Below are 23,442 nucleotides of genomic sequence, written 5' to 3' on the forward strand. Positions count from 1 at the left end.
CTGAAGGACGACGTCAGCGTCTTCCAGTCTGTACTGATACAGCATCGATTATAACCAGCACCAGTGACGTTACGCTGAAGGACGACGTCAGCGTCTTCCAGCCTGTACTGATACAGCATCGATTATAACCCAGCACCAATGACATTACGCTGAAGGATAACGTCAGTGTCTTCGAGCCTGTACTGATATAACTGACTGGACTGATAAGGGGAGAGAAGAGACAACTCTCCCTTCCAGAAAATTCTAATTAATACACGCACAGGTGGAGGGAAATGGAAAATCACCGTTAGACCACCACAGTGATGACAGCACAGGCCAAGCTGTCCTCACCTGCGGACAAGCGGGCGGGTGAGGAGAACGGACCCGGCGCAGCGTGGGACCGGGCTAACCTCGCCCCGTGGCCCAGCCCCTGGGAAGGAGTCTCGAGGCCTCTGGAGCGCACCATCTGGCAGACAGGCCCCTTCAGACAGTCTGACAATGTGACTCGGGGTGGCAGCCTTGGGCCACAGGGGCAGCTCGGCCTCCGGAGGGGGTGGGGCCGTCAGCACTGACCACAGCGCCAGGGACAGGGCGGCTGGCAGCTTCGCTGAGAGTGTCCTCTGCCTGCAGCCAGCTGTACTGTGTGTCCCTTTGCTCCGATAATGCGTAACCATGGGTTCTGAGCCCTTCTAGAGAATTCGTGAACCCAGAGAGTCACAGGGACCCTCACACTTGCTGGAGGTGTGAGAGTGCGGTAATCCTGCAGGTCTGCACTCCAGCCCAAAGTAGCCACCTCAAAACAGACATTTATCCCTACAAAGGGAAAAGCAGGGACTTCACCATGGAGGACACAGCGGACCCCACCTTAACCAAGGGGCCAATGTCAGCTTTGCCCCAATAAGTTTACTGCATGGACCCCGACAAGATGCAGGGACAAGGGCACCTCACTTTGGGCCCCCCAAAACACACAGCCTTGGTCCAATCAAGAGAAAGCACCAGACAGACCCGAAGGGAGCGACGCCCTGGACTGAAGGGCCAGCATCTCAACAGGAGCATCTGGAAGGTCGAGGGGCAGCACAGTGGAAGAGGCCGAGGGGCTGACCCAGGACCCTGGGTAGAAGAGGGCCCCAGGGGACCGCCACGTGCACGTGAGGCCCGAGCCCATCAGTGGCCCGTGGCCCTGGTCCTTCCCCAGCTTTGCGGACACACATGATCTCGGACCACGTCCACACGAGGGAGGGTGGGTGAAGGGCACCACAACTGGGGACAACACACATGGAAGCGTGTTTCTGCAAGTCTAAAATGCCCCCAAAGTAAAGGGTCAGGGAAACACACAGCTGGCCCCGAGGGTTCTGGAAAGGGGCTGCGGGTCTCTATTTATCTTCCCCCACCTCCTGGCTGTTACGGGACACAAGAGGGCTTTCCAGGTCACGCGGGGCAAAGGTGAGCGAAGGTGAGCCTGCACACCCCAAGAAGAAGCTCTTCCCCTGCCGTCACGTGTGCAGGCTGCACACTGGACGGGTTCCAGATTTCTATTTCCCTGGAAAGTCGATAGTCAATGAGCGTATAAAGTACCCTGACCACCCCTGGAGGATGCAAAGAAACCAGCTAGCTCGTTATTTTGAAAACTGATTAAGAGAAAAGTGTAGACATTTCTGCTGACTTTCCTGTATGAGCAGAAGTGTTCTAGCTTGAAATGGGAAAGACATCAGCGTCCTCCTACAGCCTGATGATGAGCAGTCCAGACCCGGGGCGTCCGCGGCTGGGCTGGCCGTCAGGGCCCCACAGACTCTAAGTCGAGTCAGAGCAAAGCCTCCAGCCGGAGCGCCTGGTTTACAGGAAACACGGAGACAGTGACCTGTTACCCTGAAGCGTGAGACCCACCAACCTGACGGGGCAAACTGCCCAGCCTCCAGCGCACACACGTACGCACACACACACGGGCGGGGCTACGAGTGTGAAAGAGACCCCAGACCTGCAACAACCAACAGGAAATACGGGCCTTACTTGGGTGATTAGAATAAACAGGCATAAAAGCATTCGTGGCATCTGAAACGACTGAAAATGGGAACGCCGGCTAGGTGCTGACTTTAAGCAAACACGTGCTGCTAACTCCTAAAGAGGTGATGACAGTGCCTGGAATGTTCTTAAGTGTCCTTGTTTTTAAAAAGATAACGCTGAAATATTACAAAAACAATGAAAACAAAACTGTCTCTACGGATGCCGCCCCAGAGCAGCTCCACTTCCACGGAGCTGAGGCCCCGGTCCCTCACCAACTGTGCCCTCATGGACGCCACCACCACCTGCCACCGCCATCTCTGAAGCCCCCCCCACAATAACCCCCCTCCCCGCCCCGGCCTTCGGGAACCGCAGGGCGGGCCCTCCTTGGCACGAATGCCGACAGGGCCCACGCTCACCAGGGGGCACTATTTACCGCCCCAGAGAGGAGGGCGCTACCATTACGTGAAATAAGACACTGTCATGTTAAGAAAAAGATGTAAACTAGTATACTGCTAATCCTACATACCTTTCGATGTTTTAAAATATATTTTAGATAAATGTTTTTTATACAATGAAATCTACAAAATAACGTTATTTAAAGAATTCAGCGTCACCTTCACAAAAGGACTGACTCAGTTTCCCTTAAGCACTGTGCCCACTACCCCATTTTCAGGATGGACGGAGGAGGTCACCAACTAGCAGGTCCTGTCTAGTGTTTTTTCTTTAAATTCAAACAAGATGCCGACACTTTAAAATCAGAAGCGCTCCTGCACCGGGGATCCACAGCGCCACATGCCGCCTGCGGGGCTCCACGAGACACGCCCGGCCCCCTCCCCGCACACAGCCTCACCTGTGTGGCTCCCAGCTCCTCTCTGCTTTTTTTCCTTGGCTAGTTGAATGGCTCGGGAATCAGTTCTTGCTGAGCCCCCGCCTTCCTGAGACCAAAGAAAAGCGTATCAGTCACGGGACCCAAACAGTAGAGGGAGGGGAGCGGGGGACCTACTGAGCGCGGGGTCTGCTTCCTGAACAGACCCCAGCAAAGGCTCAGAGAATCAAATACCACATCCAGTGACAGCGACAGCTGCACGGACTTTGAGTTGGAACCATATACGTGATTTTATTATCCAGAGAAGCGAAGTTTATTCCTTCAAAGTCTAAAACATACTAAAATATTTTACACAGAAAGTGAACTGCAGGCCACTCTGCTGTCTGACACACGGAACCAGTGTGTCCTCAGTGACCAGGACTCACTGACTGCGGCCCCTCCCCGGGTTGCAGGACGTGTCACACCACGCCCGCTGGGCCACCCCGGGGGCCCGGGCCGTGTCCCCCACGGAGGCTGCTCAGGGCAGCTGCTCCACTCGGGGTCCCACCCGGCAAAGCAGAGCGGTAAGTGCATCACTGAACCGGGGCGTCTTCCGAGGGACCTGACGTACGCACACGGGACTGGGAGCGCCGTAGCCCTGCGGACGCACTGCGAGGACACGGTGGAACCCCCATCCCCACAGAGAGAGGCTCGGGCGTACCTGCGGCCCCTTCGCCACGCGCCTTCTGGGCTCACAGACGCCAGGCTGGCCCACGTCACACAGCTAGTGAGAGAACGGACAGGGTCAGGGTCAGGGTCAGTCTCGTGCTCCGCCGGCCCTCAGCCACTGCCGCATCCGTCACAGAGAACGCCGATTCAAAGGAGTAACTTTTCTTTATATCACGGTAAAATAAGATTTAACTTTCTGAATATAAACATCGCCATCACATTTAACCTGCACCACAAAGAAAAACCTACTCGATCACTCCCACCTGAGGCTGAGGTAAGACGTTCTCTTAAGAATCTCTGATTAAATTACTTTAAATTATATTAAATGTATAACTGACATAAATATAGTTAAAATATATTAACTACCAAGTCTCGCAATTGGAGAAGTGCTCTTATAACCCTCCAGAGACAAAGGCTCCCAGACCACTCCCTTTTTTTGTTGTTAATTCAAATTAAAAATTTTTGCATGGTTTTAGTTTCCGTTAAGCCTTAAGAAACATTTGATGTCACAATTCCTCTTGGCCACGACTCCATCTGAGGAGGATCTGCTATTACGTGATAGGCTCAAATGCAGAACGTTTCAACATTATGAAATACCTCAGCTTTTTTCAAGAAAAGACACGTTATCACCAAATCACAGAACTCAGAAAGACCTTAGAAATCATGTAGCCAAAGCCCCTCATTTTAGAAATAAGTGAGAATTTAAGGCTCAGACACGTTAAGTGATTTGCTCAAGGTCATAAAAACCAGTCCGTTCCAGACTCGAGACTGGAGCTCAGATTTCCAGACTTGCAGGCGGGAGCTCCATCCTTCCGCAAACCCCTAAGAAACGTCTGCACGCAGATTGATCCAGAACACCGCACGACGGGTGTGAGACGTGACCGAACAGAGCGCCTCATACCAAGTAGAAGCCGCCGGTCCCCGCACCAAGTCCCGCGTCTTTCCGAGGTCCGAGCTCCTCTGCAGGGCTGGACTCCACAGGCTGCGGCGCCCCTCCACTCCACGCCTGCTGTCTGACGGCGTCGGGGTCGGGGGCCGAGTCTGGTTCCACTTTGATGGGAACCAGCAGCTCCGGGGCACTGCTGTCTCCCTGGGGGCCGCTCGCAGAGGTCAAAGCCTGGGGGTCCTGACTCAAGCTCTTCATGGGCAGAGCCACCAGACAGCCCAGCGCCCCTGGGTCCACGGCCTGCACGTCACCTGCAGCGAGGCTGCCCTGCTGGAGAACCGTGGCTGCCGTCCCGAGGACGAGGGGCCTGTCCGGGCCCAGTGGGACGTCACCGTGGGCCACCAAGACCAGGGGGCCCATGGGCCCTGAGGCAGCCTGACTGGCAGGGAGGCCCCCCCCGAGAGAGGCGCTCACAGAAGTCACGTCGACAGTCAGGATCCCAGTGCGGAGCGCCTCGTCGGAGGTCCTGGGGGCACCACCGCTGTCGCCAGGCGTGTCGGAGAAGAGGACCGCCAGGTCCACGCTGCTGAACTCACTCTGGCCGGGGCTGCTGAGGTCACTGGTGGGCGCGAGCGCGCTTGGAGCTCCCAGCGGAGGGAAGAGGTCTGAAAAGGAAGGAACACTCTGGTGACCTCAGGCCCTCAGAGACCAGGGAGCTCTGTATGTGCTCAAGACGTGAGCAGGCGGCCACCGAGGGGACAAGGATGGTTCTTCCTGCCGCCGGTGCCTGGCCCTGCAGGCGGCCACGCTCTGCAGCGAGGCACTGTGGGGGACACGCCCGGCGCCCTGTCCACGCTGCCCGGAGCCTCGAGCCCACAGGCATCTCCCCAGACGACGGGCGTGACCTGGGTCAACGACGCTCCCCAAAGTCACACGGCCCAGTGACGGAAGAGGCAAGACTCAAACCCAAGTCCTCCTGGCTTCACACCCTGAGCTCACCCCACCACGAGCAGCCATCCTAGGAGACCAAGCACCCTCGCGGAGCAGACACCTGCAGGCCTCGGGCCACGCTGAACCCTGGCTCCCTGACATTTCTGGCATCAGCTATGTGGGCCCACGTCCCATCCAGCTCTCTGCCCACTTCGCGACAAGCAGCTTCTCCAGAACGAGAGGGCGCAAGGGCAGGGACGGACAGTGGGGAAGATCTGGGCTGCCGGCCCGCCTGCCTCTGGGCTGGAGCAGGGCGCCCCCAGGGAGCTGCGGAGAGCGCAGGTCAGACACCACACTCTGCAGGCCTGGCCGTGGCCTCCTGGATGGAGCTGCTCCGTTTCCAGGCTCCACCGCCCCCACTGCCGCGGGTCCCAGCGTCTGTGCCCCTCAGCGGCAGACACAGGGCCTGGCCCTCAACAAGCCGCCCTCGTTCACTTCATTGCTGCCGCAGCGCTCTCCCAATACTTGATTATTTGTTATTCAATTAAGATTTTAAGTAATCAGATTACCCTTGGGAGAATACTGAACACTAACGCACTGTAAAGAAGCTTCAATGAATGTTCAAGTTGAGGGTTCATACACAAGAACACCCGATCACCCAAGCCCTAGGGCTCACCAGGCCCAAGCAAACAGGAAACGGAAGCACAAAGAACCGGGGCACAGCTGCCAGATGAGGCCCTGGCCGCCCCTCTCCTGCGGCTTCCGACACCCAGGCCCGGCCTGGCACCATCCCTGCCTCCCAACCCTGAGCGAATCCCAAGCTCACGCTGTCCGGCTGTGGACCCACGTCAAGGTGCCTATGATGCTTCCACTGTGAACCTATGAAAGAATCTACTCGAGACGCCATCCCCCCAAAAGTAAATAAATGACAACCAAATTCAGAACCTATCACCTGCAGCTGTCATGCTGCTTCAACGTTTAAGAACTGGATCAATCTACCATTGCTTCAATAGTCACCTAGTACCAAGGAAACATTCTGAAAGGGCAGTGACCCTCTGAAATAATTAAAACTGGAAACATGTCTCTTTTTCAAAAGTTTCCTTGATAACCTTGATGATTCAGCTCCCTATGAGAAAATCAATAATAATCTAGGCAAACAGGTACCAGTGTGCTCATCAATTTCCTGTTAGCATTTTGCTGATTCCACAAATGTTTACTGGAGACCTGCCAACATGCAAGGGTCAACATCCAAAAATCATTAAACAAATGTTTGCACAGAGCGTCCAGCACTAGGCCACACCACGACCTCACTCCAGCACTTCCCTGCCAACGCGAGCCCCAGCTGGGACCAACATGAGGGGGACCCGCACAGCTGCCCACAATAAACAGATGCTCCCAAGCTCCTAGTTATCAGGAGGCGAGCCTGGGACCCCGTCACACACCCGACACGAGACCACGTCACATCATAAATGCCCGGCCTGGGCCACCCCCCGTCACCTACCCCACGCAAGACCACGTCAGATCATAAATGTGGGGCTTGGGATGCACCCCAGTCACCTACCCGACACGAGACCGTGCCACACCGTAAACGCCAGGCCTGGGACACACACCCCCGATCACCTACCTGACACGAGCCCGTGTCACAGCATAAATGCAGGGCCTGGGACCCCCCGCCCCCGTCACCTGCCCAACACGTGCTTCACATAGTGGTGCCCCTCCCAGGATCACAGCGGGGAAGCGGCTATGCCTGAGGCTGGCAGGCCTGTCACAAAGGTGGCACCGAGCAGGGCCTGGCAGCAGCTGCTCAGGTAACTACAGCTAGGACTTCACCCTCCAGGCCCTGCCAGGAGCAGCAGGCCTGCCGGGCCGCACAGCACGGTGCTGGGACGGCTCTAGGGAGAGGCAGCCGCCGGGCCACCCAGACCCTCAGGCCCGCCCAGGGGCCGGTGCACGGGGCAGGATTCTCAGTCCCAGGCCCCCAGGTAGCAGGACGGCCAGGTCCATGTGCCCAGAGTTGCCCCTCTGGGCTCGTCGTGGTTCACGCTCTGCCCCCAGAACGTCCAGGAACAGCTCTGTCCCGTCTCCAAGGACTCTCCCAGGCACTGGGGTGGACAGGAGGAGCTGAAGGAGTCGGACGCAATGGGAGGCAGTCTTGGAATACAGGACAAGGTCGCAAGGAGAGACTCAGAAGCCAGGCTACGAGGGCCAACCCCGTGGAAGCCCCTCAGAGACGAGGGCGGGCGAGAGGGTCAGAGGCGGGAAGCGGCAGAAGAGAGGTCACGGGGCCACGCAGCGTGGCAGCTGGGGTCCCTGCCACGCGTCCCGTGGACTCTGGGCGCCCTCAGGGCCGTGAGCGGGGCTGACCTGGGTGCCGGTGGTGCTGCCTGATCACGTGGGCCTTCACGCTGTGCTTGGAAGCAAAGAGCCTGTGGCAGCTGGACACCGGGCACCTGCTCTTCGTAGCGGCCACGTCCTGCAGGTGCTTCTTGGAGTGGATGTAGAGGCTGCTCCGCGCGGAGAACCTGGCACAGCACCCTGGGCAGAGAGAGGGACGCGTGTTAGCCTGAGGGTCCGCGTCCCCGCTCTGCCCCCCGCAAGCGCCCTCAGGCAGCATCACGAGGAAGCCTGAAGCCCCGCATCGGCCGCAGACAGGACGCGTGACCTGCACAAGCAGGCTGACCGCCTCCATTAAGCTGCTACTGGAAGAAAACCTGCGACCCCGTGACATCTGGGGCTGGAGACCACCCCAGAGACCCGCCACTTCCTCTCATTACGCCCCTGAGAAGCTGTTGCCCAGACGGGCCGAGCAGATGGCCGGGAATCGAGGCAGGAGGGGAGCCCGGAGTTGGCCCTGCCCAAGTCCGCAGAGCAGACACACAGCCGGGGCAGACCCAGAGATACAGCCGCCCTCCTTCACGCCCCAACGTCCCACTGCTGGAGCTCGGCACGGCGGGGCCACAGGAGGGAAGAGGGGTTCCTGACGGCCACAAGCTCGTCACCTGGTAGGGACACATAAGCAGCCGGCTGTCCTAACACAGGCGGACTAAAGCCCGGGGTCAGGCCGCCCAGCGTGCCGGGAGCAGAGGAGGGAAGGTCTCAGGAGACAGGTCACGTCTGAGGTGCCGGGCGGCGTGGCCACCACAGCAAGGAGGTGCGGCCGAGGGGCTGCCAGGCCACCCGTGTACGGCCGTCTCGACCCCCTCTGTAAAGCGGGGCCTCCACGGTACTCAGGACGCCCAGGAAGGACGCCACTGCGCTATCACGCTACAGCATGTCAGGGAAGGCGACGGGGTCGCTGGGGGCCGGAGGAGGGCTACTGCAGGAAAAGAGGCTACGCAGAGAGGAAACGGCCACGGCAGTAAGGGCTCTGCTACCCCTGAACTGATTTCATTTTCAAACAAAACTTCACACACATTTGCCAGGTCAGGCTCAGGTCAGGCTCAGGACAGGGCACTTGGGAAAGACAACAGAGAAGAGACATCTCTGGTCTTGCCCCCGGGGGCCCTGTCGCCACGCGTGCTCCACACCCCCTCCCAGCTGGGACCCTCACAGAGCCTTCCCGAGGGCGGGGTCGACCACCACAGGGACGTCGCCATGCTGCCGCCAGCAGAGTTTCTACTTGTGGAGATGCTTGCCAATTCCACAGGGAACAACGCAGGTATCATTTCAATTTGTATTTCCTTTGATGATCAGAAGCATGACCATTTTTTCATGTGTGTCAACGACTACGTTTTCCCAATTACAACATAATCTATTGAGACTTGTGTTACTGCTTTACAAATTAAGGATATTCACACACAGCCCCACCCATTTCTACCACGCTACCACCCCGCCAGGGGAAGGGCAGAAGCAACTTGTCAAAGACAGGCTTCCCTCCAAACCCAGCTCCTCAGGAGTCTGCCCAGCTCGCACCCACGTTCCGTGGGCTCCACGGCAGGCTGGAGGCCCAGAGAAGCCCCACCAGGCTCACGCCGCCCTCAGGCCGCCCCCGTCCACACTCGCTGCCGTGCTGCACTCCCCATCCTCTCCTCCTCCTGCTACTACTACGGGAACGGCGGGGAGTGGCGGCTTCTTAACTTATTAAGAATGTTCCAAACACCTACAAAACCAGAGAAAATGGTGAAATCACCCAGACTCAAGAACTGTCAGCTCTCAGCAAGTGTGACAAAGGATTCTGGGATGCCTCCGCCAGCCCGCCTTCACTGCCGCCCCCTTGACCACGCGCCGCCGGTCACCCTCTATGTCAGACCTGCGCAGAGCTCTCAAGGATGCACTTACCAAGAGGAAAATCCTGCCTCCTCCGTCGCCAGCCCTGCCCCTTCCTCTTTGCCTCAATCCCCTCGAGAAGGAGGGAAGCCGCGCCCCGCCCACCCGCGCCGCCATCGCCGCAGGGGTTAGACCCCCCCCCCAAGGTCTCTCCAGCCGCCCGCGGCCCCTCAGCTCCTCCTCGCACCGGCCCACTTGCCTCCTTTCCCAAACTTGGTGTTCTCTTGGCCCAGTGCCCACCTGGCCCCTCGCGTCCTCCTCGTCCTCCTCAGGCCCCTCCCGGGGCGCCCTCTGCTTGCCCACCCGCACGCAGGGCAGTTCCCAGGGTTCGACCTGCCGGCAGCGGCAGGTTACTGATGTCCTCTCGGCCCTTAATTAAACTCCCTGACCAGCTGGGCCCCCACCAGCCCCATTGGACAGAAGCAGAGAAGAGGCAGGGCTGGGAGCCGCACGCAGGCGCCTTCGCGGCACCTGTCCCGCCCCCAGCCCGCTTCTCAGGCCCCAGCAGCACCTGCGCCGCCTCCCGAGCATCTGTCAGCAAAGCCTGCGGGCTCCCGGAACGCAGCGCGTCCGCACCCACCTCCTGCCTGTGCCCCATGTCCCCGTCTCAACTGAGACGCTGACCCAGCCGCCACCCCCTCCACAGCACCCGCTCCTGAACCCTCGCCAGGCACCATGCATTCTAACTCGCGCCTCTGCTGTCTACGCCGTTCCTCCCTTCCCAGCGCCTGTCCAGGCACCGGCCCATCTGCCCAGGACCCCAGACTCAGCCTAAACCTCCACTGTGGCCCCATCACCCCGCCTAGAGCCCTCAGCCTGCTGCCCACACCGGCCCTTCTGCCTCCACCGCCCCTGCCTACCGGGAGCCACTCCCCCACCCCAAGAACCCTCTGGGTGACCTCCTCTGTGCGCCAAGCACCCTGCATGTTAGCTGTGTACCTGTGGCCCCAACCGGAGCCCTGGGGAGACGCGGGCCTGGGTCTGATTAGACCACCTGGGCTACATTCCAGAAACTGCTCAGCTGGAAGTGGGTCTTTGGTATCCCCTTCTCCAGGTGAGGAAACTGAAGCCCAGAGAGCCTTGCCTGAGGTCACTGATTCAGGGAGGGCGGAGCCAGCGTTCAACTTCACAGCCCGAGGGACCCGGCCCGCCGTCCCAGAATCGCGCCTCTAAAACGCCAGCCCGGCTTCACTGCTGTCCAGTCCCAGCGTGAGGAGCCACGGCTACGGAGTCCGAGACACGCGCCACGTGCCGAAATGGGCTTTCTTCACACGTTCCGTCAGCGGATCCTCACAACCGTCAAACCCAGACGGGACTCAGCAGAGCGCCCCCGCAGGGCCCAGTCCCGCGGCCTCGCTCTGAATCTGCTCTTTCCGACACACTGCTCCCAAGACCCGGCCACCGGCTAAAAGCAGCCGAGCCCACCTCACGGTGCAGTTGACACGACGCACCTCGAAGCAACTTCCATGCATAGCGTCCAGGCGGCCGTGGGGCCGGCTCACACCTACCTTCCACAGGACACGCGAAGGGCTTGGTGCCCAGGTGGGTGACGCTGTGGCCCTTGAGGTGCTCGGCCCTGGTGAACGACTTCCCGCAGCCCTCGACGGGGCAGGGGAAGCGGCGGTCCTCATCGTGCTTCCTGCGGGACAGAGAGCAACAGGCAGTGACCACTCACAAGCAGAGCGTTCCATTCAGGAGGAGCAGCCTCCCAGAGACCCTGATGAAGCCGCTTCCGCCGCTCAGCAACCCCGCTCGTACACGGGCTGTCCACACCGCAGGGGACACCACCTCACATACACACAGCCTTATTCTAAGTAGACACCTCAGATCCCAGCTGGGCAAGTACAGACGAACCACCCAACCTCCCTGGCTCCCAATGCAGAACAGGACAAGGGGCTTCCCTGGTGGTACAGCGGCTAAGAACCTGCCTGCCGATGCAGGGGACATGGGTTCGATCCCCGGTCTGGGAGGATCCCACATGCTGTGGAGCAACTAAGCCCATGCACCACAACTACTGAGCCTGTGCTCTAGAGCCCGCGAGCCACAACTTCTGAGCCCATGGGCTGCAACTACTGAAGCCTGCGCACCTAGAGCCCGTGCTCGGCAACAAGAGAAGCCACCACAAAGAGAAGGCCACGCACCACAATGAGAAGCGCCCGCTCGCCGCAACTAGAGAAAGCCTGCACGCAGCAATGAAGACCCAACGCAGCCAAAGATAAAATAAATAAAAATAAATAAATGTATAAAACAAAACGAAACAAAAACAGGAGAACAAGAGCTTCAGTGTCACAGCTGCTGAGAGGCCGAACAAGGGACACAGGCCAGGCGCCGAGTGTCACCTGCACAGAGGCCCAGTCCTCCAAGGCGTCATCACTGCCGCCGGAAGTTTGTAAAGACACGACGAAGCCTTAGTCTATAACCTTAATTTTTTTTAAATATCAAATTGCATATTAAGTATACCAGTTAAACTTAAAAACAAGTACACACAGAAAACACTGACTCTGGGGATCAGACCCTGTGTGGTTTTCTTCTTACAAGGTTTCTGAATTCTCCAAGTTATCCACGTTGGTTTGTTTTTTATAACTCACAGAAATCCAAAGGTTATTCCACCCATAGGCTTCTACTACTAACAAACAACTCACCTGTTTTCAAAACTGACAGTTCAACCAGAGCGTAAAGATTACCTTTTGTGCCTCAGGAGCTTAGACATGCTGGTGAAGGTCCAGCCGCAGCTGTCAGAGTCACAGATGAAAGGTCTCTCGCCTTAGGAAGGAAAAAGAATCACACCACGTGATTACACACGGGAGCTGCGCCGGCGGCAGAGGGGGTCCAGGCGCCCCCGGCTTCTCACCTGTATGGCTCCTCAGGTGGATCTTCAGACGACAGGCTTTGTCATACTGTTTGCTGCATCCAGGGAAGGAGCAAGAAAAGAGTTCCTGTTCCCTGAAGTGGGCCCGGTTATGGGAGAACAGAGCGCTCACTGTGATGAACGTCTTCTCACAGCCTGAACAGAGAAAACACAAACCCTGCTCACCGGCATGACGAGAATCACACAACTCAGCTCAACCAGTCGCCACCCCAGGGCGCTGCGTGCACGGGGGCAGATGCAGAGGACGACGACTGAGGAGCATCTCCAGACAGTGAAAACCTTCGCAGCGAAAGCAGCAGCCCACGGTGCACACAGGCCACCTGTCCCCATGTGACCGGGAGACACAGCACCAGATCAAGAGAAAGTCCTCCAGCACAGCTGTGCCCCCAGTTCTGTAGCTCAGACCCTGTGGACACGGTGGGGACTCAACTGCCCAGGTCACCCATGTGAGACCAGAAACCCAACGAGAGAAATCAGAGACTAAGGAACAAGATTCCGCCTGGTCGGGCTGAGCTTGGAAGGGCTGCAAACGACTGCAGTAACACCTGGGACTTTTGCACCTGTGAGAGTGAGGCCGCATCCCCCACCCTCGTAAACGTCCCCTGGACGTCCTTGGAGGCTGGCAGCCCGGCCTCTGGCAGCGTGCTTCTCTCTCCCTTTGGTCCATTTCCTGGGGGTTCCCTGCTCTGTCAAGGGTCACTGGGGTCATCTTTGCTCACATGGCCTTTTTCCACCACCTGCATCGTCGACCCCGGCTGAGCCACCAGACTTTGCACATCACTAGCTCTCCTTTGACAGAAAGGTTCAGTGCTCAAACAGGGCAGAAAACACGAGGCTACGAGACGCTGACCAGGAGTCTGCGCTGCAGCGCTCCTCAGAGCCTTTACGGTGCTGCCAGGGGCGCACAGCACTCTGCAGGACAGCGCAGGGAACCCCACTTTTCACAGCGACACGTAACCGGGAAACGCTGACCTTCCTGAATGCCTTCCAAGCCTCCTCTCGGGCGTCAACCTGTCTGTGCCCAGCAGCCCCGGCCATGCCTTACTCCGGGCCTAGGTGCCTTCCCACACTCCGGCAGGGAGGTCTGAACAGGCTCAGCAAGAAGCACCCTCCCCCACCCGACAGTCAAGCCTCCCAGCCCAGCTTGCAATCCTTCCCACTGGAGCCTCCTCAGCGCCCCACTGCGTCTACCTGGGTCACCCCTCAGGACCCTCCGGTCCGGAACATTCACGCAGCTTCCCTGGTCCCTCTCCTGCTCCCGCCCACCTCAAACCAACACCCCGCGTACCATTCACCTCAAAACCCCCAGGGTGACCCCGTGCCCAGAAGCAGGCTGGACCCCGGTCCTCCTGGTACTACGCTCAGAAGGATGTCCCTGAGCTTTTTACTAGAGGGCGGTCCGCCGACCGCCGCCAGATTCCGAGTGCAGGACCAAGCGTTCGGAATCAGCGGCCTACAGCCATGCTCTCCACGGAGATGGGGTGCACAGGACAGGCCAGGGCACGTGGGAAGAAAACACGGGAACCTGGTAGCATGTGAATTTTCTTCCGCCCTTTCAAAAGCCCACACGTGAGTGCACTTCATAGCATACATTCTAAGGAGCGCACTCCGCGTCCATGACGCATCAACAGGGTCGCCGGGCACACACTCGCGCTTCTCTTTTAAGGAAGGGCACCTGGGAGGCCCTCGGGCACCCTGCCCCCAGCCCGCCCCACTGCCCCCATTCCCAGCCTTGGCTCTGCAGCGTGGCCCCCGCACCGCAGCCCCTCCTTCCCAGGCGGGAACCTTCTCTCGTGCAGACACACATTCCCCCCGAGAGCAGCTAGAGCTGCCTATCCCGGTAGAGAGCTCAGGGCACTCACAGCAGAGAAAGACCCCTCCGCCCACAGCATCCACCTGCCCAGAGTCTCTCCGTCTGAAGATAAGGACGACTTTCAGAACTTTACGCAACTGTGAAGCCCGAAGGAAACAACGCTTTCAACGTCACAATAGTGGATGCACCGCACCTCCGCGACCATCCCCTCGGCGCCTTAAGGCCTCGCCTGGGCCGCGTGGCCCTGCGTCCCTGCAGCCCGGGGCACGCGCCTACACGCCGGACGGAGCTTTTCTAAGTGACGAGACCTGCCTCAAACTCCCGTCTCCGGGCCCCGCCGGCGCCGCTCACCGGGAAAGTCGCACTTGTAGGGCCGCTCAGGCTCGAAGTGGCTGCGCTGGTGCGAGCTGAGCTTGGCGTGCGTGGGGAAGCGCTCGGCGCAGACCTCGCACTTAAACAGGCTCTCCTGCTCGTGGCCCTTCATGTGCGCCCTGAGGTTGTACACGGTGGTGAACTTCTTGCCGCAGCCGCCCACCGGGCAGCCGAAAGGCCGCAGCTTGTCGTGCGACTGCAAGTGCCGCTTAAGCTTGTACGACGTGGTGAAGGCCCAGCCGCAGCCGTCCAGCGGGCACTTGAAGGGCCGCCGGCCCTGGCCGCCGCCGTGCGTCAGCAGGTGCACCTGGAGCTGGTGCTTCTTGGCGAAGGCGAGCGCGCACTGCGGCTCGGGGCAGCGGTAGCCGGGGCCGGCGGACGCGCGGCGGGCCCCTGCCGGGCTGGCGGCTTCCTGGCCGGGCGGCGGACGCCGGGACGGCGCGGCCAGCGCGAGGACGCCACGCTCCAGGTGCACCAGCAGGTCCTGGCCGCCGGCGGCCCGGGGGCCCACGAGAGGCGCGGCGCCGGGGACCTGCGCAGGGCGGCCGGCCGGGCTCGCAGCGGCGCCGGGCTGGGGCTCGGTCTCCCGCCGCCCCGGGGCTTCGGCCGCGCCGCGCGCCACTTCCAGCAGCACCACGAAGGAGTCGCCACCGCCGGGGCCCGCCGGCCGGGCCTCCCCGCGCCGCGGCCCCTGCGCGCCGTCCTCTGGGTCCCGCAGCAGCAGCAGCCGGCGGTGCGCTGAGCCCGGGGTTCTGCGGGTCCGGCCGGGGCCGCCGCCGAGCTGGGGTCCGCGTGGAGCCGGGGCCGCAGCGGCGAGCAGCGCCGGCGCGTCCATCTTGGGCCGCTGCGCGTCCAGCCACCGCCTCGCCGGAAACGCCACCCCGCACGCACGCACGAGGAGCGCGACGCCGTGCGCTACGCACGCGAGTCGGCGCCAAAGCCCGGCGCGGAGTGCGACCCGGCGCGCGCCGGAGCGGGGCCGAGGCGCGCGTCAGAGGCGGCCCGAGGCGCGCGTGCGCGGAGCGGCGGGCGGGGCGCGGGGCGTGCCAGGCCGCGTGACGTCAGGGCTCCGCGCGGTGGGCGGTGCAGCGTGGGTCGCTAGCGGCTGGGGTTACGCCCCCGGCCGGGTCGCGCGGCGGAACCGGCGGAACCGTGGGTCGGGGACGGTCCGGCGGCTTGTAGCTCCGAGCGGTCATGCCGCCTCAGTGAGCGCTGCCTCGCATCTCGTCCCCGCCCGGACCGACCGCGCCTCACCCGCGCGTTCCGGGACGATGACCCCGCGGCTGCCGTGCCCCCGCCCCCGGTCGGTCCTCCGCCGGCCGCGCTCGTGATCTAACAAAGCGCAGGTCCGGCTGCGCCCCCTCCCCGAGCGGCCCCGCTTTGTCCTTGCTCCCCACACCGGACCCCCGCCCCGCTCCCCCTCCTCCCGCAGGACGAGCGGGTTCCAGCCTGGGGGGCTCGCTCCGAGTGCCCTCCCCCCGCCCCTCAGACAAGTCTCAACTGCAGTTGTTCCGTTCGTCCTTGTTCCAGTGAAGCCTCCGTGAGGACGGTGACCCTGTCGAGTCATTCACAGCTGTGTGCCCAGATGCTAGCAGTGGAGACGCTCAGTAAATGTGTGTTAGATTGAGGAATGCTGTATTATTAAAAGTTCTTCAGAAATACGGTGCTTCGGGGGACTTCCCTGGCGCAGTGGTTAAGAATCCGCCTGCCAACGCGGGGGTCACGGATTCGATCCCTGGTCCAGGAAGATCGCACCTGCCGCAACTAAGCCCGCATGTCGCAACTACTGGAGGCCACACACCTAGAGCCGGTGCTCCCCAATGAGAAGCCACGGCAATGAGAAGCCCGCGCACCACAACATAGACCCCGCTCGCCGCAATTAGAGAAAAGCCCGCGTGCAGCAACGAAGACCCAACGCAGCCATATATAAATTTATTTTTAAAAAAGAAGAAATAAGGTACTTCAGGAGTTCCCTGGTGGTCCAGAGGTTAGAACTCCGCGCTTGCAATGCCGGTTGGGGAACTTAGGTCTCTCCACACGGCCAATAAATAAATAAAATAAGGTACATCAATAATATTGAAAAGAACAGGAAACATTTATATGTAAGAATTTGTGCCAAAAATAAATTGCTCCAAGACCATTCAATGAAGGAAACAATCTTTTCAATAAATGGTCCTGGGACAACTGGTTATCCACATACACCAGAATGGGTTTGGACCTCCGCCTCGTACCAGACACAAAAACGAACTCAAAATGGATCCGAAGCCTAATGTAAGAGCTATAACTATAAAACTACTACATTTGTGACCTTGGATTACGTAGTGGTTTCTTAGCTGTGAAACTGAAAGCACAACCAATGAAAAGAAACCAGCTGGGCTTCAACAAAATTAAATACTCTTTTGAGTCAAAGAACACAAACAAGAAAGTGAAAAGACAAGCCACAAAATGGGAGAAAATTTTCAAATCATATATCTGATGGGGATCTACTATCCAGAATGTACTTTTTACAACTCGTAACTTAATCACAAACAGACAATCCAATTTAAAAATACACAAGGGATCTTAATAGACATTTTTCCAAAGAAGAAATACAATTAGCCAATATGCCCATGAAACAAAACTCAGTATCATACATTACTCATCAGGGAAATGCAATTCAGAACCACAGTGAGATACCACTCACACTTACTAGGATGGCTATAATTTTTTAAATGGACAATAACAAGTGTTGGTGAGGGTGTGGAAAAATTGGAACCCTCATATATTTCTGGTGGGAATGTAAAATGGTGAAGCCACTGTGGAAGAAAGCTCGGCAACTCCTCAAAAAGCCAAGGATAGAATTTCCTTATGACCCAGCAATTCCACTCCTAGGCATATATCCAAGAGAAATGAAAACCCATCCACACAAAAACTTGTATGTGAATGTTCACAGTAGCATAATGCTACATTAAAAAAAAAAATGGAAACAGTCAAGTGTCCATCAACAGACAAAGGGGTGAACAAAATACGGCCTTTCCGCAGAAAGGAATATTATTTAGCCATAAAAAGGAATGAAGTACTGATCCACGCTAAAATATGGATGAACGTTGAAAACATGCTAAGGGAAAGATGCCAGACCCAACAGATCACATATTGTGTGATACCGTTCATGTGAAATGTCCAGAATAGGTACGTCCGTAGAGGCAGAAAGTAGATTAGTGGTTGCCAGGGGATGGAGGGCGGGAAATTAGGACTAACTGCTAAGAGCTAAGGGATTCTCTTCGGGGTGATGGAACGTACTGGAATTAGTGGTGATGAGCACACAACACCGTGAGGCTACAAAAAACACCAACGCTTATACTTTAAAATGGTGACTTTTATGTTCTGTATGTCTCCATGAAACGTATATTGTTAGAAGTCCATGCAGAACATTGTTGGGGAGAACCCCATTTATTTAGGGGGGAAACTGTAGGCGTGTTCACGTGCCTGCATATCCTGGGGAAGTTTCTGGAAAGACACAGACACTGCTAGCACCCTGACTGCTCTGAACCGAGGTGGGAAAGGGCTCTTTCACTCTACACTTCTCTCCCTTTGACACTTCTTCATTTTGTTTTAGATCATGAGTGTCTTTAATTTTTATAATTAAATATGTTTTCCCCACTGTGGAGAACAGTGTAGCAGTTCCTCAAAAACCTAAACATAGAATTACCATCTTGAAACAGGAGGGAAGAGCGCAGGGCACAACCTTTAAAAGGTTGTGGATACGACAAAAACTGGTGAGAACCCATTAGGTCCAAGATGACAGAAAATCTAACTTCCAGTGGACGTTGAGCCTCATTACATGCTCACTGTAAATGCATCAGTTAAATGACACACCCGCAGGGGCCAGGACAATTCCGAGGCTGACCATAAAAGGCCAAGAAGCAGGCAGGGGTCGAATTCCTGGAAATCCCTCCCCCTTCTCCAAGGTAGTTGGAATAACCCTCGCACTCATTAGCCTATGAAATTACCCAGCCCGTAGAAACTAACCACCCAATATTTCGGGGCCTCTCGCCTTCCGAGCTGGCCCACCGTCTGTCTGTGGAGTGTTTCTCCCAGGGCCGCTGTCACCTTTTGAGACAGTCTGCATTCTGTCTATGGAATGTGTAGCTCTCTAAATAAATCCACTTCTTACCTATCACTTCGGCTCTCACTGAATTCCTTCTGCACTGAGACATAAAGAACCTGAGCGTCACCAAGTCCTGAGACCAGGTGTACCATCTTACTTAAAAGACCATGGGTTTGAGTCCCAGCCCGAGGCTTTGAGTCCCAATCTGGGTTTTGGCTGGGTTCGAATCCCATCTCAGTTGTGTGGTTTCAATATGACCCAGCGGGTAACCCCGCCTCTGGGTATGAACCCAAAAGAATTGAAAGCGGAGACCGGAACAGATATTTGCACACCCATGTTCACAGCAGCACTACTCACCACAGGCGGCGGCATCCTCACTGCCCACTGATGGCTGCATGGATAAATAAAAATGTGATTTATGGACCCAACAGAGTATTATTCAGTCTTAAAAAAAAAGAAGGAAATGTTGACGCATGGGACAACATGGGTGAACACTGAGAACATTATGCGAAGTGAAGTACGTCAGCGTCAGTCATGAAAGAACAAACACTGCAGTACGTGATTCCACTCACGTGAGTCCCTAAAGACAGAAAGATTCCTAGAGACAGAAAGTGGGATGGTCGGTGCCAGGGGCTGGGGAGGCGGAAGGGCCGGTGTGGGCAGGTCTGTGTAATGAGGGCACAGATGCAGTTTGAGAAGATGAACAAGTTCCGGAGACGATGGGTGTTGATGGTTGCACAGCAACGTGAATGTGCTTAAGACCACTGGCTGTACACTTAAACATGGTTAAGATGGTAAACTCTATATGTTTTTTACCACAATAAAGAAAAAATGTTTTCATGAAAAACCTTTGGTGGCAATATGCATGTTTTCACTGCTTGATTTTTCACCTTTCAAGAATGACTGACAATTTTTTCTTTTTTTCTTTTTGCGGTATGCGGGCCTCTCACCGTTGCGGCCCCTCCCGCTGCAGAGCACAGGCTCCGGACGCGCAGGCTCAGCGGCCATGGCTCACGGGCCCAGCCGCTCCGCGGCATGTGGGATCCTCCCGGACCGGGGCACGAACCCGCGTCTCCTGCATCGGCAGGTGGACTCTCAACCACTGTGCCACCAGGGAAGCCCAGGCTGACAGTATTTTTAAAAACATTTTTAAATGGGTGAAATGAGCCCTGTTAAACGTTTGCCAAGGACTCTCCTTGCCCTCCCAACCACCCTGCAACAAGCAGGCAGGAGCAGAGGGGCAGCTCATTCCCTGGCCTTGACTGCCGGTGGTGGTTCGGTGATGTCTCAGGCACAGACAGAAAGGCACATTCTAGAGCGATTCCGGGCATTAGGAGCACCGCAGACACTGCGCGTTCACCCTCAGTAACCCAGGCCCTGCCCTCCGAGCAGGTGGGTGTAGAGAGGCCTTGGGGCAGCCGGGGGAGGAGAAGCGGAGGACACACGTGCACTTGTCATATTTGCATTTGGGGGGAAACCCCACCAGCCTAGCTGCTGCTCTCCCAGCACCTGATAGGCTGAAAGGCCTCACTGTGGACTCTGAACGGCCAATGGTAGCATGCAGTCCTTCCGGAGCTGTGGCAGGAGTGGGGCTGGGCTGGGCCGGGCGTTCCAATGTGCTTTTTTCCCCAACACCACCAGGCAGTTGACACATCTGACACCATCTACCAGGAGATCCCGCAGCTCAAGTGCTCAGGCCTGCCAGAGTGCCGTCAGATGCCCATTGCAAGTCAGGTTGGCACCTGTGCTTCTGACCCACCGGCTACATATGGAGGGTTCCCATGACCCCCTCCTCGGGTTCAATTAACTTGCTAGAGCAGCTCAGAGAACTCGGAGAAACATTTTACTTAAATCACTGGCTTATCATGAAATGACATAACTCAAGAACAGCCCGATGGAAGAGGTGCGCAGGGCCAGGCCTGGGGAAGGACTCGGGCTCCCTCTTCAGTGTGCCGCTCACCCCGGATCTGCAGGGCTTCACCAGCCCAGAAGCTCTCCGCATCCCCTTCCTTTTGTTTTTTTCTGGAGCCTTCCTTACACAGGCGAAATGGATGAAATCATGGGCCATCAGTGATTGATTCAACCTCCAGCCCCTCTCCCCTCCCTGGAGGTCGCGGGTGGGAAACTGAAAGTTCAACTCTCCAATCACAAGGTTGGGTCCCCGGGTGACCAGCCCCATCTCAGGTGAGGCCCCAAATTCGGAAACATAAATTCAGGTGTGGCAGAAAGGGGCTTGTTACGAATAGCAAAACACCTCGTCTCTCTCATCACTTAGGAAATTCCACGGGTTTTAGGAGCTCTGGGCCAGAAACAGGGCTGAAGACCAAACACATGTTTCTCATTGTAAATCATCGCACCACAGAGTTAATTTCTCCATCAAAGATCGCCGTGACGGTAAATTTTACACGCCGTGTGGACTGGGCCGTTTTACACCTTGCTTCTGGGTGTGTCCACGAGGGTGTTTGCAGATGAGATTAGGATTTGAATGGGGGGGGCTCCCCAGAGAAAGTGATAGGCGTCATGCAAAACAGAAGGTGGGAGGAGACGCAGCTGGCCTTTTTCTGCCTCCCTCTTGAGCTGGGACCCCTCCTCTCATCTCCCGCCTTGGGTGGGGACTCACACCATCGGCGCCCCGGGCTCCCTGGCCCTGGTGCTGGGGCTGAACTGCGCCCCCGGCTTCCCTGGGCCTCCGGCGCACGTGACATAGACGGCATCTACCTCTATACATGGACATCTATCTATAGCACATACGGATATACGTACGGGTATACCTCCTGCTGGTTCTCTAGAGAGCCCTAATACAGACAGATTCAAATCCCAACAGAGGCCATGCAGGTGACACAAACGTGGGGAACAGGCAGGGGTAAGAAATCAGCAGCTCCTGTCCAAGAATAAACAACAAACACACGTGGCCTCGCCGCTGGAGGACAGCAGAGGCTGCAGGGCTGCGGTAACTTGGGTGAAACAAGCCTCGGCCCAAGGGGCCTCCGGCTAATTGCCGTCACAGCGGTGGCGAGCGCGTGGCGTCACCTAATCTCTTGACTTCTTTAAGTAACTCAAAATCTGGATTTTTTAAGTGAAATTTCCCAATTTCTAAAAATCGGTGACAATGTCAAAAAATTTTTACAGAGGGCAGGCCAAACAGAACGCGAGTGCAGGTCAAGTCCAGCGCCAGCCCCCAGGGTAGGAGCCCCCTCTGGAAAGCCCAGGGCGAGAGAGCTGAGCCCTCCTGCACCGGCCTGCGCTGGCCGGCAGGGAGAGCCTCAGTTCCCGGGGGGGTCCACGTTCCCAGGGAGCAGAGGGCGCCCCGGGAGGGGCCCGGAGACTTTCACAAGCCCCAGTTTTGAAGGCAGCTGAACTCACGCCCATCAGGGCCGACTGTTTTCTACCTTCACTGTTTTGATGAAAACATTTCTGAGCGGACTACACACCTCTCCTTTCTTCAAGAAGGCTGGCAGAAGGTTGCTGCTGGTGGGAAGGAGCAAATACCTAAGTTAATGGTTTTGGTGCTTTTCTAATTGTGGGAAGAGGTGAGAATCCAGGTTCATAAACGACTGCTCCAGAAAACACCTGACCCTGTGAGGGCCTGTGCTGCCCGTTTTCCCAGAACACAGAGTCTCACCCTGCTCTTCGCCCTGAACTTTCCGGGTGCGCTGAAACGTCAGCGGCTGCAGTGGCTGGTGACCCAGGCTGCGGCCACTGCCCTGACTCCCCCCGGGCCCGGTGGCGGCTCCGCTCTGGGTGTCAGCTGTCCCTTCTCCCTGCTGGCAGCTGAGGCAGGGGAGGAGACTGCTCACTGGCGGCCTCAGTAGGGCGCCTAGGGCGGGTGTGCAGCCCTCACACATGGCCGGAAGCCTCCTGAGACCCTGCCCTGAGGCTGGCCGAGCCTGGCTGTCCTGAATAAGCGAGGGTGCTGGATGGGAAAGGATGACGGGAGGGCCCGGTCTTCAAACTGGACATATCCTCTTTGTCTCTCCCTAGGAACAGGGAATGTCCGCACAGATACACGCAGCAGGGTGCCCTCCGTGGAGACTTGTTGGCGGCGATACGACCATTTGGACCCCGTGCTCGCCGTGTGGAAGAGAAGCCCTCCCAGGATGGCTTTAGCAGGTGAGGACCAAGGAGAAGGGGAGGCCATCCGGGCCTGCCAGGAGCCCAGGCGCCTCGGCCTTTCCACGTGCCTCCAGGTGCCGCGGTGAGCCTCATGGTCACTTCACAGCAGGGCTGCGGTGCTCCCAGGCATCACACCTGAGGTTCTGGCAGGAGGAAGGGGCAGAAGCAAAGAGCGATGCAGCCGCGCCTGTCCGTTTTTATTACAGCTTTCCCGGAAGGCCCACCCAGCAGACTTCCACGTCGCCTCATGGGCCGGAACCAGGCCCACGGTCACTCCTCATCACAAGGGCGGCTGGAAAATCGGCTGCTTTCTACGTGCACTTTGCTGCCTAGACAACAGTGGGGTTTTGTTAGCTCAGGCGAAGGTGGAATGGCCCGTGGGAGGACTCGGCCCCCCGGCTAGACGTGGGGGGCGGGTGTCAAGTTTTCTGCGGCTCCTTGGAGACCGGCCCCCCATCTCTTTCTCAATTGGAGCCTGTCGTGGGAACCAAGGAGAATGAGGACCTGGCCTCTCTGTGCAGCGAGGTCGCAGGTCTCGGGCGTGGACCGCCGGCCCGGGCCAGGCCGTCTCTGCCTGGTCACCTGGCGGTCC

At 57.7% G+C, this 23,442-nt stretch overlaps 1 protein-coding gene across 7 annotated transcripts in view; it reads right to left on the reverse strand.

Moving 5' to 3' along the window:
• The window catches only part of ZXDC (ZXD family zinc finger C), a 32,216-nt gene extending 16,731 nt beyond the window's left edge, over positions 1-15,485 (reverse strand). For 4 of the 7 annotated variants that reach the window (XM_030850732.2, XM_030850730.2, XM_030850729.2 and 1 more), the window contains exons 1-8: positions 14,630-15,485; positions 12,448-12,600; positions 12,281-12,359; positions 11,105-11,235; positions 7,695-7,865; positions 4,416-5,065; positions 3,507-3,569; positions 2,831-2,915 (exon numbers count right to left, since the gene is read on the reverse strand). In XM_030850732.2, the coding sequence (XP_030706592.1) occupies positions 2,831-2,915; positions 3,507-3,569; positions 4,416-5,065; positions 7,695-7,865; positions 11,105-11,235; positions 12,281-12,359; positions 12,448-12,600; positions 14,630-15,485 (2,188 nt within the window). Of the gene's footprint in view, positions 1-2,830; positions 2,916-3,506; positions 3,570-3,660; positions 5,066-7,694; positions 7,866-11,104; positions 11,236-12,280; positions 12,360-12,447; positions 12,601-14,629 lie in introns of those variants that run through there. The other 3 variants (XM_070046573.1, XM_070046574.1, XM_070046575.1) reach the window with 3 other exon arrangements.
• Positions 15,486-23,442: the final 7,957 nt, after the last annotated feature.

The sequence above is a fragment of the Globicephala melas genome, chromosome 11 (assembly GCF_963455315.2).
Source record: "Globicephala melas chromosome 11, mGloMel1.2, whole genome shotgun sequence".
Taxonomy (NCBI): domain Eukaryota; kingdom Metazoa; phylum Chordata; class Mammalia; order Artiodactyla; family Delphinidae; genus Globicephala; species Globicephala melas.